General features: G+C 44.6%; 1 protein-coding gene across 8 annotated transcripts in view; it reads left to right on the forward strand.

Moving 5' to 3' along the window:
* Window positions 1-20598, forward strand: part of CHD3 (chromodomain helicase DNA binding protein 3) — a 1139027-nt gene that overhangs the window by 85634 nt on the left and 1032795 nt on the right. For all 8 annotated transcript variants that reach the window (XM_078670235.1, XM_078670239.1, XM_078670240.1 and 5 more), the window contains exon 2: window positions 8908-9020. In XM_078670235.1, the coding sequence (XP_078526361.1) occupies window positions 8908-9020 (113 nt within the window). The remainder of the gene's footprint in view (window positions 1-8907; window positions 9021-20598) is intronic.

Below are 20598 nucleotides of genomic sequence, written 5' to 3' on the forward strand. Positions count from 1 at the left end.
TTTAAAAAAAAAGAAAATGGAGGAAGGGGCATTGTTTGCAATGCTGGTGTATAGGGCTTCCTACAGTGGCAGCCTGGTTACTCCTCATCTGAACCCTTGCTGCTCTTTAATGAAGCCCTAACAGACATTTTTCTGAGCACCTCGTCCAAGCCCAGCACAGGGGCTTCTGTGATCCAAATGATTGTCCACCGCCATCGCCCTGCACTGGGCGATCCAGCTTTCCTTACTACCCATCCCACCACACAGAGCTTGGGGGGGTCCAGGCTTCCACTTCCCGTGGTACGTTCCCTTCCGTCCCACTAGACAGGGAATCTGAATGGCTGGAGACCTTTGGAAAGAAAATGTTCTCTTCCACCGGCCTCGCATTGCGGTCGGGGAACACTGCATGCTTTTTGAGCCGTTCTTCCCATTCTGTATGGGACACTGTTGCGCAAGTACTGCCTAGGGCCTATGAGGAGGACCGGATCCTACTCTCCCAGGCAATATCGGACGGGAGAGATGCAGTAAAGTTTTCCATTCATTGTGGCCTGGACACAACTGACTCCCTGGGCATAGCAATTTCCTTGACGGTGGCCATCAGGCACCACGCCTGGCTAATGACATCTGGTTTTTCAGGGGATGTCTAGGCAAACCTCATGGACATGCCCTTTACTGCCTTGTGTCTCTTTGTTGACAAGGATGATGCAGTGCTTGAGCACTTTAAGGATTCATGAGCTACTGCAAAATCCTTGGGCCTCAATTCCACACCCCGGCCTGTGTCTGCTTTTCGCCCCTTTCGTGGCGATGGAAGGGGCTTCTAACTGCGCCAACCCTATATCGGCCAGGGGGGCCGCAAGCTCAGCAGCCTCTGCGGGGTCACAGCTGTGGTTCACACCACCTTCGGGGGTCAGGAGGCTAGAAGTCGAGCCAAGCCACCATCCCCTCCTCCACTGCAAAACCTTCTCAGTCCGATCCCCCAGGACCATTCAGGCTCAGTCGGTGGCAGAATACGCCATCATCTCCACCACTGGCGAAACATCACCTTGTACAGGTGGGTGTTACAAATAGTCAGAAGGGGCTACTCCCTCCCCTTCGAGACTACTCCTCCATCTATGCCTCCAGTGTACCATGAGCTGACGGAGGATCACCTTGCTCTGCTCCGAGAGGAACTCAAAGCTCTCTTGGCAAAGGGAGCTTTAGAGAGGGTTCCTGGATGATAAATAGTCTGTGGTTGGTATTCCCACTATTTATTGGTCCCAAAGAAGGACTGAGGCCTTCGTCCTATTCTCGGCCTCAGAGCCCTCAACTACTTCCTCAAAATGAGAAGTTGAAGATTCTCACCCTTGCTCAGGTCCTGTCTGCCCTGGATCTGGGAGACTGGATGGTAGCGCTGCACTTGGAGGATGTCTATTTTCATATCCTTTTCCTGCCTGCCCATCGTCGCTGCCTAATGTTTACGGTGGGCTACGAGCACTTTCAGTTTGCAGTGCTCCCCTTCTGCCTCACCAGTGCCCCTCGGGTGTTCATGAAGGTGAAGGCAGTGGTCGCAGCCCATCTGCAGAGATTAGGGGTTCCAGTCTTCCCCTATCTCAACTACTGGTTGTTGAAGGTGGACTCGCTCCAAGCAGTAGTCTCCCGCCTCCAGACTATGGCGAATCTACTGCATTCACCGGGGTTCAGTATCAATGTGCTGAAGTCACACTTGACTCCCTCCCAGATGCTCCCTTTTATGGGGTGGTTCTGGACATGGTACAGTTTCGGGAATATCCTCCCAAACGAAGAGTCCAGGAGATTCAAGCTATTATACTAATGTTTCAGCCTCTATCCTGGATTTTGGTGAGAATGGCTCTGAAGCTGTTGGGCCTCATGGCCTCCTGCATCCTACTCTCATAGGCTGTAACCCATTTGGTGATATCATCACCTTCTACATATTTGAGGACACTGCCTTTGGGGATCTTAGGGTCAAAAGCTTAATCTTTCTCCCTATTTACAATGTTGCTGCCACCAGTTATGGGCCCTAGGCCCATCTCAGCTCTTTCTTTTTCTATAGCCAAGATGTTGGCTTCCAGATGTGCTCTCCTGGCTAGTGTCTTGAGAATTAAAAATGTAAATTGTAAATTGATACTTGTATAGCGCACTACTCACCCGCAAGGGTCTCAAGGCGCTTGTACGAATACCGCTGTGGAACCCATCCTGGCTTTCCCTGTGAGGTGTCCACTCCTGGGCACCACCAAGGTGGAGGCCAGGCATCCTTAGCGTTGTGGGGGCCGTTGTGGAGATTAAGCAAGCTATTGCCCAGAGTTGCAGAGTGGGACTCCATGATTGGAATAGGCACCGAGGCGAGAATTATCAGGTCCGTGGAATTTTGAGCCCAAGACCCGTCGAGGTGGGGAATTGAATCGATCGTGGTCCCGGGCTAGACCTTTGCATCCGGGTCTGCCGCTCTAACCATTGAGCCACACTTCTCCACAGAGAATTAGATCCTGCTCTGCGAGGTCTTCTCTGGACCCTGAGCTGTCTTACCTACCCCCAGTAGAAGAAGGCACTCTGGGCACATTCTCCATGTTGATTTGTACAAGTACAACACCTCCTCTCTCTATAGGAGGAGGGTAGAGTTCCTCCTCACTCCAATTTTCTCTACCCTGACCCTCAGGGTGATCAGTGTCATCCACAGGATGACTCTGCCAAGTTCTCCTGGAGCTATACTTTGGTAGGGTTTGCGCCTGTTTCTATTTTATAATTTTTACAGAGGACCCTTAACTGCTGTAGATGAGGGGTTAGGTTGAGCTCCCGACCACATCCCCTGTAGAGGAGAGTTGGGACCTTTTTAGAAAACAACTACAATTCTACAGTAGACTTTCTAAAAGGGCTTAATTAACTAAAGTATTTTTTTAAACTCTAAACAGTTTGGATAGCGGGACTTAACACAAGACCCTAGCATTTATTTTAAGCAATTTAGAGAAAAATCCGAAAAAAATACTTTTAACTAAAGACAATTTTTGATTCCTTAGTGGAATCACTTAATAACCATGTTGTACAGCAAATGTCAACTCTTGTATCCCACTGCTGTACCACCAATGTAGGATGCTGGCTCTTTATATAATGTACCAAAAAGAGGTATACTGTGCAATGAGTCCAGGTATCCCTTATTTGTGGAAAGGGGCTTGCTCTAGTAATCCCAAGGTTTTCTTCTAGGGGGCAGTGTGGTTGAGCAGCCTTAGGCTTATCTGAGAGGAGTGCTAGACATCTGTAATACACACAGAGTCAATAAATGATGCACACGACTCAATAAGGAGATCCACACCAATTTATAAAAATAACACATATCTTTATATATATTTAGGCTCCAAAATCAATATGATCAGGTAAGTATGTTTCAAGATAGAAATGTTTGCAGTTTTCTAAAGTCAACAGTTCATTTTTCAGAGGCGACAATGTTATCCTGTGGAGGAATAAACAAATACTGCATACAAGTTCTTTACAGCGACTTACAGCGACTCACCTGGACTTAAGGTGACTTTGGAGCAAGGTCCAAGGTAGCATCAATGGTTCACCTCGGGTGTCACTTGGACATCCGGATGCAGGGGTGCAGTAGAGCGTCAGGTGCCCAATGTCAGTCAAGGGGGATCGGTATGGTCGAAAAGAGGCTGCAGGCTTGGACTGGGGGACCAGTGTGACTCTACCAACAGTGGAGCTCAGGTCTTGCGATGCTCGGAGACATGGAGAGACCTTTGGTCCTCTTCTCCTTGGCTTGGCGCGGCCAGGTGCAAAGGTGGTCTCAGATGTCAGATTTTCACAACTGGAGGCACTCGCGGTAGAGGGGGCCTGCAGAAAGAGGCTGAAGGTGGCGTTGTGAAGTCCACAGCTGGAAAACCCAAGGTGGGTTTTATCTCTGGAGGGTCTAGGGACCACGCTGGCACTGTTGGCCCACTTCAACTCGGGCTAGGTGGCTCGGGTGCAGTGGTGCTTTCCAATGTCTGGTTTTGGTGGTTCAGAGTCCTCACAGGTTTGCTGGAGTGCCTGAAGGATGCAGAGAAGCAGCTCTGCTACTCCACGGGAGTTCCTAGGTCTTTGCTGAAGGCAGTCAGTCCTTCCAGGCTTTTGGAGGCACATCAGCTGCAGGACATGATGACTTTGGCATAAGTCTGTTTTCAACAGCAGACAGGTCGTTAGGGTAGCACCAAGTCAGTTGCTTCTCCACTGCCCTTCTTCTCGCGGCTTTTTGGTTTCCCTATTCTTCTTAGGTTAGCAGAAATCTGATTTCCTGGTGCCAGTGACTCCCCTAAATACTATATTTTGTTGTTACCCCTGGGGTCGCTACACCCCCTATATGACCACTTCCTGTGGGAAGGGGGCATAACCCTGTCCCAGAGTTCCTAGTTCTGCCATCACAAAGATGTAGACTTTGAAATTTCACATCCACTTCAGGTAACACACCTTAGGGGTGGAACGAGCCTGAAGGTAAACACGCCTTTCTGACTACAAATGTCCCCACCTGTCTAATCTTCAAATGGGCCTTGGTCAGGGGGGTTGGTATCCCTCTCAGGGAAGCAAGATTTGCATACCAAAGGCGACAGCCTCTTTCAAGCCTCTGCCTTTGAATGCAAATTTCTCCAGTATTGAATCTTTCATAGATTCACATGCTTGAATCTTCCCCGTCGTCATGGTGGGAGTCTCACAGTAACTTATATAGCAGTACAGAAAGAAGTACATAGAAACCAATGCAGAAGGAATCGAATTTTTGTTAACCCATTATCCTCTTTATAAGGTCCAACCTTCTGCCAATGAGACACCAGCCCCGAGACCACAAACCCCTGCAGAGCCACCATACCTCAGATTTCTAACCACATGTTGTGTGAGAAGGAGTGTCCCTGAGCTCTGCTCAGTTCTTCATTTGGTGAACTCTTTGCCTTACTATTTTTTGTTCAGAATTCTCTGGAAATGAAAAGGTATTGTGCTTGGCTTCATATTTTTGAAAATGTCTAAGGGATCTAAGAAAAGATTTAGACCTTGAAGGTGATGTGGGAAAGGAAGACAGTTTTCTGAGGATCCTCATAAGGACTGCCTTTACTGCTTACATCCCAACCATGTCCCAAGTGATTGTAAACACTGCAGATCTTTTTTTGCTAAAACCTTAAAGGACAGAGAGGCACGACTGCTGTTGTGGTTGCAGAAGAGGAAGTCCAGATCTGAGTCTGGCTTTAATATTGAAGAGGGTGGCTCTACTCCCGAGTGTGAAAGGAAACATGAGCCATCCTCGTATAAAGCTGATCCCAAAAAGGCATGAGTCAGTAAAACTCCTGAAAAACTAGCCACTTCTAAACCATCTACCACCACTTCTCATAGGAAGGCTTCAACTTTTTCCTCAGTGCCTAATACTCCTCTCAAACCTGCTTTTGCAAAAAAGACTCAGTCGATGGACTCGTAGTCGGCAGCCCCGTCGACGAGAGCAGCAATATCTTCCTTGCCGGTGGCGGCAGCATTCTGTTCTGCATTGACGGACTCAACGACGACGGCGTCGTTGACGAGAGGAGTGACAATAATGTCTATGGCATCGTCGACGGCCACCTCGACAATGACATTGTCGACTGGGGCCCCGACGACTACATCATCGACGACTGCTCCAATGCTGACTTCGTCCACACCAATTCCGTTGATGACTGTGTTTAAATCTCCTAGAATGCAGGGATCAGCAATGACAATAACAATTAAGCGCTTTCCGCTGTCGACGGACCAGAAAAAGGACACTCTGACTCCAGAATCAAGGAAAATATCGTCAGATCTGGCATCTTTGAGTAAGATCTCGCCACTTCCTCCATCACATCAACTGGAAATGGAAGAAACAACAGATGAGGGTTTGTTGGGGCCTACTTATACCCCTTCACAGCTTAAGTAAAATGCTAGGATACTGACTGTGAGGAAAAGTACCAGGGTGACACATCGGACTATACGGAGGCTGATTTCTCCTTTACAGATCGTCCACCCCCAATATCTCAATGTTATGAGTATTTCCAATAAGATTATGTTTTCGAAGAAGACGATAACCTGCTGTCTTTATGTGAAGATACCATAGCGGTCCCAATGTCACTGGTCACAGATCTTAGACACATGTCGGACAACTACTATAAAAGACTTTCAGAAGCCACTGTTCCTCGCACACTGAGCCAGCAAAAAGGGCAGAAGAGTACACCCCCTTCTGAAGTTTTGGAGCCTCCCCTGGCACAACAGGGAGTCCTACCTCCTAGGGCAATTGCCATTAGTAAGGATTGTATCAAGAGTGATTTGGAGGACCAACCAGAGGAAGGAGAGTTGGTGCAGGATGTAGTTCCTGCAGGCCCAGAATGGGATGATTATGTTGTGGCATCCTCACCATCTCCGTCTCCTTCCCCAGCTAACTCTCAACCAGAGGACATCAGGGGTTTCCACAAGCTGTTGGAACGAGCCTCAAAGAGATTTGACCTGCCTCTCCTTGTGAAATAAGAGGAATGTTTTCTTTATAATAACTCAACATTTTGGTCCACAGAACACCATAATTTTTTATGTCATTGGAAGCCCCGGAGTAGAGGCCCAACTACTTGTCAGGTGAGTTATAGAAAGGATCTTAAGGATACATTTGAAGAGCAAACTCTATAAAAGTCTACCATGCTGTCATCATGCTTCTTTGCTAGTATTATTTTTGCACAGGGTTGTGCATGCACACTGTATTGAATAGGTGTGCGCAGGTTCACAGCATTGTCATTTGTGGCTGCGTGATTATCTTTCTGTGGGATTTGATTCGCAAGGCGGATACACGAATTGCTGGATTATATTCAGCCTCCTATGAATTGTCACGTTCTTCAGGAGCCAATTCTGTGGACAGGATATCCGGATTCTGAGGTAGAAAATCTGCAAATTCCATGACTGCTGCCTCATCCAGGGTTCCTTAGCTGATACTTTTTGCATTTTATTACTGCGTGCTAGGAGACCAGAACATTTATGTGTGATATAAAAAATGTAGGCTAGGCTGGTGCACATGCATGGCAGCCAGGCTCTTCCACTCCCCTATGCGCAGGCCAACTCTTTTAATGTTAGAGGCAGGAGTTTTTGTGCTCCTTGTGTCATTTAGATTATCCTTTTATACTTCACTTTTTGTCTCTTGTGTTTTTGAATCTCAGGTTGGTTGGCCATCTCCCACCTCCTGCCAAATCTCAAATAAACATATTTAAGCTCTGTATTCATGCCTTATGCAGTTCTCAGAAGATGCCTTGAATAACCTCTGTTTGCAGTGTTGGGGTCACAACATCTCTGACCTGAATATACACTTTGTAGTTCATTTTCATTTAGTTAGTTGAACAGGCTTTTTCATCAGCCTTTCATCTAAAGGGGGGGAATCTCTAAGTGTCAAAAGGAGTTTGACACTCTGAAGCTCAATAAGACATACACAACAAGTAATCTTTTCTTTTCACAGTCCCACCCCACAGCTAACTCATCAGAGCAATCCGGAAGTGATGCTCTGAGGAATTTGGGAGGATTTTGAGTCACTGATCGATGTCTCGATACCTCCTGTCCTATAGAGAGCAAATCTGATGTACATTCCATGCCTAAGGTGCAACACCGTGCCAGGGTAAAGCAAGGTCTAGGCTTATTAGGACTTGCTCAGAGGAACCCTCAGTCTAGTCTGTTAGTGCAGAGAATCTTGAGTTTCTTTCCAAGTGTAAAATATACAATAAAGGTTTGGCTTGCTCCGAGTCTGGCAGTTACAGAACCAGTTAGGCTCATACATGTACAAACTACTCTGTGGTGACCATGTCTGTGCCAAACACAGTGGCATAATTAGGAGACGTGATCAGATCGAAGGCAACCATCTCTATAATTACCTAAGAAAATTTGGAGAGGAACAAGGATGGAGGTCACAAGACCTGATATCATTAGAAAACCACCATTAATTTGTACATAATCAGGAGAAGGCTTCTTTTTCATCGGAATTTGGGGTCTCTGGGCAAAATTCAAGTCCTACGTGTTCCAGAAGCACCGTAATCTAACAGAGCGGGAACAGATGGGCTGCCTGGTATGAATTTGTAGAAGTTGAATTCAGCACGAACAAGTGTGAGCTGGACCCAACGTAGGATTTGATTTTCAGAGGTATTTATTTACTAGGCAATATTTGTTTTGCAACAAAACAAGGCCATTAGACCTTTAAAACTACCATGAAACTCTTAGAAAATGCATATTTCTTGGTGTCAACTGAAAGTGATCTGCCTCACACAATGATGAAAAGATATGCTTGCTCGGGTTCCCAAGGAATGTGAGTTTTTTTCACATCTGCAGAAGGTTACATTGAGTTACCATTAGCAAGAAAACTGTACTTTCTAAAAGGTTTGTATCTTGAGACACTAATGGAGCATTCGTGAAGACTACCGTTGGGCTTTCATGTTTCTCATAGTCAGTGTGTCCTTTTCAGAAGGCTAGTAACACCTCTTTGCAGTCTAGAATAACTGTGAAATGCTGCCATAAGAACCATTTCAACCATCAACTTGTTTTACCTGAAATCAGAGGATTGTGTGCTAAGTAGCTTTTTTCCACGACAGACATCCTTCCTTGTGCATGTGCCATTGAGTCTCAGAAACAGAGTAAGCCAGACTACACTGATAGACCAAGTAAGGACTGGCGGTATATGCAAAATGCCCAGAGTCAACCAGAATCCCAGGGCTGAATGATGCAGTGGTTGCAGGGGAAAGGGGAAAGTTGTGTTTTCTGAAAGCAGTTTATATTGCCTGATCCATTTTGATTGTGTGAATGAAGCAAGAAGACATCCAACATATATTAATTAATAATGCTCTATCTCTTCAGCCCTACGCACATCCACAATCTTCCTAATGTCCACTTTCTTTGAAAGTTTTATTGCAAATACTGATATAGAGAGTCACTTTGACATTCTTTGTTTTCCAGAACATGAGGATGATGTGGAGAGCCCAGTGCCTGAAGTTGTCAAGAAGCGAAAAAGAGGACCGAAAAAACAGAAGGAAAACAAACCAGGGAAACCTAGGAAGCGAAAGAAACTGGTATGTGATGCTTAACAGTGCTCATTTTCTACTACTTTTGTTCCAATAGAATAGGTCTTTTTTATACTTTGATGGACTTCGCTTGCCATCCATGCTGTCCCATGTCACAATGATGTCTTGTCTGTTTACACATAATAAGTAAAAGCAGGACTTGATTATACTCTCTGCAGCGCAACTGCCTGGTCCTTGCTCCTTCATGTGAGTTTCCTTTTATGGATTAAAAGTCCTATATGTTCACAGTCTCTCTGCAAAAATTCTAAAAGTTGTTTTGATCCAATTTTGGTTTTGCTGCACACTTGTGTTTATGTGTGCTGCCGCACTAGAATCTCCCATTCATATTTATTCCATTGGGGCTTTTATCATACACTCACTGTAACTGTTAACTCACCTTCTTAGATTCCTCTTGTGCATTAAGATGATATGGCTTTATGACATGTATACTGTCTTTTGATAACTAAAATTCCCATGTGCTATTCATATGTAAATGTGAACTCCCACCCTCAGACTCATCGGCCCTTACTTGCTAACTCAAACTGTTGTGAACTTGCACGGCATTGCCTGCTCTCTTCCTTTGAGCTTTTCTGCCTGGCTTTGAAGGAGAATCAAGAGTTCAGTTTCTCCTTATTCTGTTGCCTTGACTGTGACCAGTGATGTGATGAGGCTGTTAGCACCACTCCTCATAGAGGCTTCCATGGCTCAGCTTGTCTACTGCACATGCTAGGATGGAATATACAGAGCCCTGGACCCCTCTTCAGAGTTTTCCAGATAGTTTGGTCAGATTCTTCATAGGAATCTCATTATGTCTCACTCTTAATTTCAGAGGATGTAATGTGCCTGCCTGTTTGAGGGGGGCTGAGCCCTGGGGCTTGTACATTTTTTTGAATTGTTGACACACTTTCCAAGTAAATGTACACGTTAAGGGCATGCGAGGCTTGCAAGGTAAAAATAAATCTACTGCCAGCATTCCCAAAGTGATGCCCCAAATATATGAAGTCTACTACACTTTTAAAGCTAAACCATGAGATATATGAAGAAATGATTTCAGTTTGCATAGAAAACGGCCTTGTCTTGCAAAGAGTCCATGAGGAGTTGTTCTAGATTGGATGTGAAATTAGTCCGCTCAAATGATCTTCTGCGGGAACAGTCTACGTTCACCTTAGAACCCTCTGCTTCTGCTGTACAGCAACAGACCTAGTTTGAGTCAGAAACTGGATACCTTGTATTCAGGACTGTCATTGAAAATGATTTCACTTTAGCCACCTATTGCTTCAACGTTGATGGTCAAGCATTCCAGCTCACCAAGAATACAGTTGTCCACAACAAATCATTCTCAGTCCAAACACTGTGATGCTAATTCGTTAAAGCAATCTGTTTTTGTGACAGGTACATATTTGTAATACTCTTTTAAACAAATGGATACAGCAAACCCTTATTAAAAGATGCAGCACTATTATGAAAATGCACCACACGCATATCTTCACAGTCACAAATTATTGCTCCAGTCCCCTTCCTCAGTCATCTTCAGGTTCATCCAGAGAGTCCCCCTTCATTGATAGTCATCTTGCTGACAGCTCCACCATCATTGCTTGCTGCTTAGTCAGCAGCTCCAGGATAGTCACGGGCCGCATTGTCAATAGTTCTACAGTTACGACTAACTGCCTATTACCCAGGGCCATTGTTTAGCTCGTCGATGGTACCATTGTTGACAACCGCCAACTTGTCAGTGTTGAAAATTCCATTTCCCACCACCATCCCACTCCAGCCTAGAGTTTCACCCTTCAAGGTGCCTTTCAAACTTCTGAACAAATACTGGCTAAACCCATGAAGATGAGGAGTATAAATAGGAAGAAGAAGACTATTAGGAGGATGTGGACGGGCCGCAGTCTGTCTACAGCAACCAGGAGAATGACCAACAGGACTCCGAAGCTCTAAGACTTTAATTTCCAATTTCTCTCAGATGACTCTTAATAGTAAGATGACTTCTGTTGCAAACTACAAGAATATGAGGATGGAAGCATTTCACTTGTAGTGTTTTGAATGAAAAGTATTTATACTCACTTCCAATGATCCATGTTCTGGTGGAAGTTCTCAAATCTCACATTGATTTCTTTATTATGCACTTCGCAAGGCTTTCACATGCACTGCCACCATCTGAACCACTTTACTCTTCGCCTCCACTAGAGTCTCTGGCTTTGGCAGTGGAAGAGCCTTCACAGCCTGCTCTGGAAGCTACACAATAGTTCTTAGTTGATGTCTCTGCAGGCAAGAAAGAAGATTTCACGTGTACAGACAATAATGATGAGGTGTTTGTTTTCCTAGGACAAGATCTGGCAGAGACACAGGCCCTTGAATGAGATGCTGATATCGTCCTCAATGATGATCATACGGATCACCACTGAGGGCCCCACTTAGGGCCTCTCTTCCAGATGATATTAAATGTTTCACAGCCTTATTGGCAAGGTGCCCCAGATGTTCAATCTACCCATGGCCACCAATGAAAGATCTACTTCTTTGATTCTAAGAAAGAACCCGCAAGACACATTGTTATACCTTTGTTTGATCACCAGAACTATGCAGTTGGTAATATGGATACTGATATGAAATGGTCCCTCTAGACCCTCTAACAACGCCTGTGTTTATCATCCTACAAAGTGCAAGGTGCTGCTATCAGTATTCATCAGGCACTTTGCAACCCTACATGTAGAATAGTTAGCATGCTCAAACAGATACAAAATATGGGCCAGTTACACTTGAATGACCAGCATACAATTCTGCCTCAGAAATATACTATTTTAGAAAACAATGGCTCCTGTGGAATGGTATGGAAAAATTCTAATAAAATTACGCACATTGGCTATGCAAAGGGTTGGAGGGATGTCAGAAAGAAAGCTGACTGCACACATGTAAGGTTTTATATAGAAATCAAGTAAATAACACAATACATATATGAGTATTCAAGTACACAATTATGTTTGTACAAAAGCTTCAACATTTAGACAATGGTGTATGGTGTCCCAGTGAAAGTACAGCTGCACCTACGCTAAAGAAGTGACATTAAAAGTGACATATGAGTAAGGTTTCAATTTTCAAAGTATAGACCACAACGAGTTCATTACTGCAAAGACAGTACAAGTTGATTTCTTAAAAAACACATTAGTATATGTAGGTAAATAATACCGTTACATTCCAAAAAAAAACAAAATACACAAAACACATTTCTTAATATTGAAGAATCAAGATATAAACCAAACGCAATTAATTATTTCATAAGACTGTACAATTCAATATCTATCCTAAACCTAAGGGCACTCAAAAATACAGAAAGAAGGGTTTACCTTAACCGCATGCGCGCTAGCGGTTTTCCCGCTGCGCGCTGCGTTTTTTAAATTACCGCGTTACATGACGAGCTGAGCTCGTCATGAGCGTGCGAGCGGCACAACTCATGACGAGCTCAGCTCGTCATGAGCACGGAAGGGGTTAAATGCTGTCCTCCAGCATATGAGAGCAGGTTTTGCTAGTGTCTGTGTGTGTATACCGCCACATTTAGATCCAATTATCACAAAAACTAACTCGGTTATGGTGGATGTACAGTACTTCCAATTCAAAGCTCAGTCAGCCCCACATGTCTTCACAAAGTGACTGGTGCTGGTGGCAGCCCATCTTCAATACTAGGGAATAAGTGCCTTCCCTCTACACAGACAACTGGCTTCTAATGTCCCTTTTCAAGTTTCAGGCCACACAAGCAGTGGGCTCTACACTGCAGCTGCTACATCAGGTACATGTCATCCTTGAATGAGAGTGAAATCAGTGTTAACCCATATCAGACATACCCTTTTCCTAAGTGCTTAGATTTTCACAAGCAATTTGATAGTGGACTGTTTCTCAAATGAGGCACCCAACTCCTGTATCTAACAAAGAACATATATACCAAACAACTATACAGCAGCAAAAGGACACCTGGGATCAATGTCTTCCAGTATTCGCCTGGTATTTCAATTCGCCTGAAGATGCTGCCCTATTGGGGAGAATAAGACTACCAATATAAGCAATTCTCTAGACAAATAATGACTGCTTTTAAGTCACTGGTGCAGTGTAAGAAGCATTCATGTGGTGGCAGCAAGAAATCTTTGATTGTAAATGGCTCAATCTTTATACACAAGACACAATATTCCTTCTCGCTCCAGGTGCCTCAATGAAATGTTGGAGAGCCCATCTTAAAAAATGTTCCACAAGCAACCCAAGCCCCTTCAGGAAGTGAAAGTCAACATAAAAGTCTTTGAACTCAGTGCTGCAAGTATGACTCTGAAGGCTTTCCTAGTACACCTTGAAACAAAGGAATTGTTTGTCAGTAAAGTCATTACAACTCTATTCTATATTCGGCAACAAGGCAGCACAAAATCAGCAGTGCTATTGCAGGAAGAACAGAAGCTAGCTTTGCAAATCGACGATAAGTCACAACATAACCGTGGCAGTGGAACATGTGCTGGGACTTCAAAACACTTGGGAAGACATATTGAGCAGCTGGAATGTCTGTTTGGTAGTATTAGAAACTTTATTCAAGGTGATATTAACTTGTATTTTAGTGTTGGAGAAGTCTTCGGGTGGACCTGGACTCTGTCAGCAAACAAAGTCTAGTTCTTCAGATGCAGATGAGGTGTCCAGTGACATTGGTGGAAGAACCTATGATGCTCTGGACAATATATTTCAGTATGCTTTTCCTCCTTTATTTGTCCAGGATTTTTCATTAATATTCATGATCAGTGAATAGTCTCACCCATGTGTGGGTTCATACATCACTTTTAAATATTTTTAGCTTCGTTTCATGAGAAGATCTGAGCTAAGTAAGCTTCTGGGTGTGGAGCACAAAGTCTTCACACCTCATTGGCCAGAGGTGGTGCCTTGAGTAATGAGGTTAAGTCTGCACAGCACATTGTGGTTGTCTATGCAGTGTTAAATGAGTGTATGTGAATACTGCTGTCTAAACATGGACTACCAAGGATTCCCATTGTGATGATGGGGAATAATTCAGTCAAGTTGTTATTTTCAGTTTTCAAACATATAACGTACAGCTCACAGAGGCATCCAGAAGGAGTACAGAAGTGCATATCATGTATACAAAGTAGTACAGTTTGGGCATAGAAACATACAACGTATATACTCTGCATTCCACTATCCTTCTGATAACCGTACGCTGCAAAAAACACCACAATCAAGTAATGACTCATCGGAGGAGGTCCAAATGTCCTTTTGACACAATAATAAAGGTGATTCCTCAGCAAGAGCTCCAGCTGCTCCTGGCAGTCGACCATGTCTTTAATCCAATGTTTCATCTTAGGTGTGCATATCTTCCCCCAACTCATAGCTACTCCCCGCTTCGCAAGTAGCAGTGCAACTGCCACAAACCATCAGTGAGCTAGTTGTAGTGGCTTAATATAACCAGAAGACACAATTGTGGTCTATGCGGAACTAACTCTGACACCATGATTGTGAGGGCACGTGTTACTTCTGTCCAAAAATGGTTTATTTGGGGACATTACCAGGCCAGATGAAGACAATCGATGTGCTCTGCTCGTAGCCCATATCTGAACAGTGTAGCTGGAGTGTAATATGTTTGGTGGAGGTATTTAAAGTATATAATGTGGAGATTAATAAGCATACTAGTGAGTGTACAACAGAAGCCCCATTCTTTGATGGTAAGGGGTGTCAATCCTACATTCCATTTAGCAGGAGCCTGGTGCATGACTCTCCTTCAGAGTGGCATTGTAGATTTCGGTGATAAAGTGCCTACGTGTTGAGCTACTGAGCAGGACTTGGAGGGAGTCTAGAATGATGGGCTCTCATTAAAAGGATGGATATAACTGTTTTATAGCACCACATAAGCAGAGGTATGTGAAAGCTAGGAGAGGCGTTTGTGGTTGATCTGCAGTAAACTCTGGGAAGAAGATAAAGGACCTCCTGGGAATACATCGCTCATGGCTATGAGACCGCGGTCTTTCCACAGAGGCAGAGTCCCAGTGTCTTGTGTAACAGATAATTCTGGGTGGTGTTCGAGAGGGAGTGCTGGTGCATAAAGTGGTTTCTTTTTGGCCCAGGTTCTAAGAATTTGCCATGCCGACGTCCTGCATTTAGCTGTGTTAATCTCTGAGCAAGGGATTCTATCTCTTCCTGCCTCGATCCTTCGATAGCCTGGGAGGGCTATCCACGCGCCAGGGGCCAGTTACCTGGCAGGCCTCAGCGCCACCGCACTGCGACATCCTGGGCCTGCCGTTCTGGCTCCACGAGGCAAAACCAGGGCCACCAGCACCCAGATCCGCTCACCCTGGTTCTTTTCGGAGCAGCCGTTTCAGGGCCCCCACCCATATCCAGCGGCAGCCAGAGGCTCCAACATGCTGTCAGCTCCATCAAGATTCGGTTCCCGGTCAGCTCTCAGGGTGTTTAGAGGCTCACCCCTGCTCCCTCTCTATAATAATACAAGTCCTAAAAAAAAGAAGTGGGGGGACTAACCTAGTTAATCAGTATGTGTAAACCTCTTCTACCCATAGTGCTTTACAAGAAAAAATTGTGATATTTAAATTACTACAACGCCTCCTCAGGCGTAGTAAGCACTATATAAATGCTATTTATTTTGTGTAAACACTGGGAAAGTCCAACATATCTGACATCCTTACTGTGCATGCATATCTCCTAAACAGAGCCTGAACAGAGTGAAAAGCTGCCTCTCTTAAATATGTGTGAAGTGCTAACAAGGTGCGAGCCTTTGTTTCCCCTCTGTTACATTTGCTTCTACATGTGAGTCTCCTGACTACTGCCAGCCGGGAGACTCCAACAAAAGGAGGCCAGATGACCCCTCAGATTGGACCTTTGTTATTGTCCCAGCAGGAGTTTGAACTAAGAAAGTGTCTGTCCCCGCCTACACGTTGTTGGGGATCGAAAGCAGACAGACAACAACGTGCAGGTGCTGCTGAATGTGTCCCGATGTTTTCAAATTGCACCGGGATGCATTCTACATATTTTTCAGTGGGGCCCAACTTCTTGGCAGGGTGGACAACAATCTCAGATGATGAAACATGTCACCTAGATGAGTGATGGAAATCTGTCCTCCTTTTAGGATTTTCCCTGAATTTTTATATCTTCTTGTTTCCTTCCCAATCATTGTTTTATGGGATCATAACTAATCGACATGAAATTTGTGTGAGGCTTCCTGGGCCTTTCAGACCCGTGGATCTCTTCTGTGATTCCTCCAACCCCAGCCCCATCATGACTGGCAGCCATGCAACAATTGCCGTCCAATATACCCTCACTCTAAGACATTCCCAGGCCATGTGTTGAAAGGAGGCAATCTCCCCCCCCCCACATCTAGGGCAGTCGACAGTCCTGCATACATACATTTGACTGATTTTAATAGGTGTAAGATATGTGCGATGCACAAAGTTAAAAGTGTGCCAGCTTGAATCCGGTATTGCACGAGACCCTCTTCACCAACTCGCAAGTCAGTTACCAGTCTGTAACCGACAGGGGTGTATCCAGCTTCTCCCCCCCATACTCGTCGGGACACTCGCTTTTCCCTGATCCTATCCGCTTTGAGTGCTTTGTAATTGGTAATACCAGCAGAAGCTTGGGTGGAGCATTTTTGTAATATTTTCAGTCTTTGAAATGAAAATGCTATGAATCCTCCAAGTCGAGAGGATAGTCACAACTTAAGATCATACGAGGCTTTGATTGACACCATGAACACTATGGACGTAATTGCCGCCATCCGGCAAAGCCCAGCGGGGAAGGCTCCTAGGCCTGATAGGGCCCCCTTGGACCCCTTCAAAGAAAATGAAACGCTCTGGGCTCCCATTTTAACTAACTTTTTTAAAGCTTACCCCATCATGGTCCAAAGCTATAGATGTCCCATTATTCAAGAAGGGGGATCGGAACACCCCAGCCTGTTATCATCACATATCCCTCCCGAATAGCTCCCGAAAAATTCTGGGATTGGGTTCTTGCTGCGAAACTTGAAGCCTGAATGGAAGACAATCAGTCTCTTTCAAGTGCCCAGTATGGATTCCGCGAGGGGTCGGCACTGTGGAGCAGTGCCTTAATCTGCAGCTGGTCATAGGGAAATATGTCAAGGCAATGAGAGGTTCCATCCACCTTACGTTTATGGACCTCTCCTCTGCCTTCAATTTGTTCGATAGGAGAAAGTTGAGGGACTGTATGACCAGGATAGGGATTGAACCAGGTCTAATTGGGCTCATAAAAAAATGCATTAGGATACCAACACCAGAGTTAGATTTGGTGATGATGGGGAACTTAACAAAAACTGTCAGGTCACACTTAGGGTTGAGAGAAGGGTGTGTCCTAGCCCGTCTTCTGTTCCTCATCTATAGCAAGGACTTGGAATTTCATCTGACTAGGATAGGGAAGGATCACCCTAGAAGGATTGGTGTCACTACAACGCATGCTTTTACCACGCATGCCTTTACAACGCGGTTTTTACCACGCAGTCCATTACAACGCATAATGCTTTTAGGCGCTGGATAGTGAATTATTTAATTTACTATTCCAACTCCAGTCCCCGTGGATAGCAGGGAAGGTGTTGGATAGTATATTAAATACATTCCCTATCCTAGAGCGCCCCCCAGCGCATTGTGTTGTAATGATTTGCGTGGTAAAAGTTGCGATGTAATGGTAATGCGTTGTAAAAAATTCGTTGTAACCGTGCTACACCCCCTAGAATTAAGGCAAGAGACCTTGCCTGTGCTGTTGTATGCAGGTGATGCTGTACTAATGCAAAGGACCACTAATGGTCTCCAGCTTCTTTTAGACTTTTTAAAATAATTTTATGGAGGGCCTCGATCTTAAAACAAGCTTACAAAAATCTTTTATAAAGAACTTAGGCCCTAGAAATGTGAAAACTAGACCCTATTTTTTTGGGGGGGGGGGGCACAGAAATTCATAGATTGATGTGTTTTGATTATCTGGGGCTTTCTTTTTATCAAAACATAACCTGGCAGAGCCTACATCAACCCAGGGCCGCTCATACTAAAAGAGCTGTGGAGGCGGTGTTCTCATTTGCGAGAAGGCTGGGCCACAAACTAATCAAAGAACTAACAGATTTATCAGAATAAATGTGTTTTTGTGGCAACTTATGGGGCAGGGGTCGAGGACTACAGAGGTCCTGGGCCAATTAACTAGCAGGTAGAAAATATGTTTGTTTGTGGCTATTGGTCATCCCCAATCATGCCCTGCCTTTATGTGTCTATCAGAGCTGAGCTTAACACCTGTAGGTGACAGGATAAAGCTGGCACCACTACTCTTATGGCTTAGGATTTGGGAGAAACCTGATGCCCAACTCTCTAAGGAAATACTGGGGTATTGTAATTCTCTGGATAATGCTCTAAATAAACCCTGGATTAGATTTATAAAAAAGAATTCCTAGACGTGGGCCTGCAAGAGTATGTCAAAAACCTGGCAAGCATCGACTCTAGGGCTATTTTCAGGGTAAAGGAGGCATTTCGGTATAGGCAAGACAAAGCTCAGTAGGCAACTTTTGATAATTTGCTTGTAAGCTGCCCCTATAACCCAATTCATTTGAAACAAGGATGTAAGCCTTATTTCTCCTGGTTTCCGAATGGGAACCTGAGGTTTTATTTAACATGACTATGATTTAGTCTATTGCATCTGATAGTTGCTTTTCCTGGGAATATAGTCTGGGGAGAACACTGCCCAGGTGTCCGTGCAATAATTCTGCCACTCGAAGCATATTGTACTTTATGGTATTTTGCACTCTGTATGCTCATGCTAGGAAGCAATTTCTGTGCTCTATTTTATGTTCCATTAATACGAACTCCCATAAGGAGGCTTTTGAGCGATTGCTGTATGGTGAATGAGAACATTTACATGACAGTGGGAAATTTTATAGCTTTCCCCCAGGGTTACAAACAAATATTCTCAACATAACTACCCCACCCTTACCATATTCGTATGGTAGGATCTGATCTAATTATTTAGCTCTTTGGAATATTTAGTTTTCAGTCTGAGACCCACTGACTCTTTTATGTATGCTGTATGTATCTTATGATTGGTATGCACCCTATGTAGTATCTTTCTTGAACATTTTTATATTACCCCTGGATGTGTCATGAACCCTGTGATGCTGCCCTATTTATTTATTAACTGTTTTTATCATATGAACTTTTATGACCAAATTTGGCCGGATAAAGTTTTGTGACTGAGTGCTTTGCATAGGTGCGTCACCGTGTGTCTTGTTGACCAAGCTGTCAATAGTAATTGTAGGGTGTCCCTTTGCCTGGGCATGTGTGGGAAATTAGTCCATATCCTGTGCCATGCTTAACAGTTTGGCATACTAGTTTGTCAAATCGTCCTGTACTTCTGTAAATGCAAGGAACCACACGCTCGGGTAGAGATCACCAAGACTCATCCACTCCCACTCATGGATTAATTAATACGACTCAAAAGTAATAACATCCAAATGACAAGATCCCTAGCAAATGGTGGCATCTTCAAGACCCTAATAACTATGCGTTCCCACAGCTCTGTGACTTGTTGGATCAAATAGGGCACATTCCGCGGGTACGTGAGCATCACATCAGCAGCGCCATCATTGAATGTTCTCTGTGAGTCCCTGCAGCAAACAATTTTCCAAGTTATCTGCCCCGTCGGCCCACAGCACTGTGTGCAACAGTTTAGAGGCATAATAATAAAGCTCCAGTCCAACCCCGGATGGCCTACCCTCCAGAAGGTCCCGCTTGAGCAATGGCCACGCCACCCGACTCCTCTTCTTGGCCCGTTCCAATGGTACCAGGAGGCTGTCGTGGGTCTTAAAGAAACCACACAGCAATGTAAAAAGCACTTTCTGGCCTAAGTAGAGACACCGGGGAAGAAATACCACCCTATTCTCCCTGCCATCAATAGCGGTAGTGTGTTTGAAAACTGTACAGAATTAGTCAAACCGCTAATTAGCTGGTTAACACAGTATTGTTGCTGGTTATGTAGCAAGTGACAAACCATAATGCCAAGGTTGTGAAGGCCCCTCTGCTCTTTAACTTGTGCATTTCTGAATCTGCCCAGGGCTCTCAACAACACAAAGAGTCACCCCCCTCCTCCCAAGATCGGAGGTGAACACGTCAGCAATTTCTTCTATGCGTATGACTTAGATTTACTCGAGAGTTGAATTGCAGCACTTGTCTAATGTGCTACACTCTTACTCTAATGCTGACTGCCTAGCAGTTAATTTAAGGAAAACTAAAATTGTAATACTGGGCAGTAGATCAACAAGGCTGGCTGCTGGTACCAAGATCTCAAAGGAAACGACATATAAATACCTTGGTGTTGCAAGGTACTCTTTTGCCCGGCACATTTAGGCTGTAGAAACCAAGGCCCTGCCCTCCTGTCGTCTTTTTCAAAATTGTGAAGCTCGCTGTGGGGCGCAAGCCTTGACCTTCTTCTGAAGGTAATGAGGGCAAAACGTATTCCGTCCTTGGCTTTTGGCAGTGAAATCCTGCCTGGGAGGGATGGTAAGCTTTTAAATAAGTTGGTCACTAAGATTTATAAGGCTGTTTTTCAGTTG

The sequence above is a fragment of the Lissotriton helveticus genome, chromosome 12 (assembly GCF_964261635.1).
Source record: "Lissotriton helveticus chromosome 12, aLisHel1.1, whole genome shotgun sequence".
Classification (NCBI taxonomy): Eukaryota; Metazoa; Chordata; class Amphibia; order Caudata; family Salamandridae; genus Lissotriton; species Lissotriton helveticus.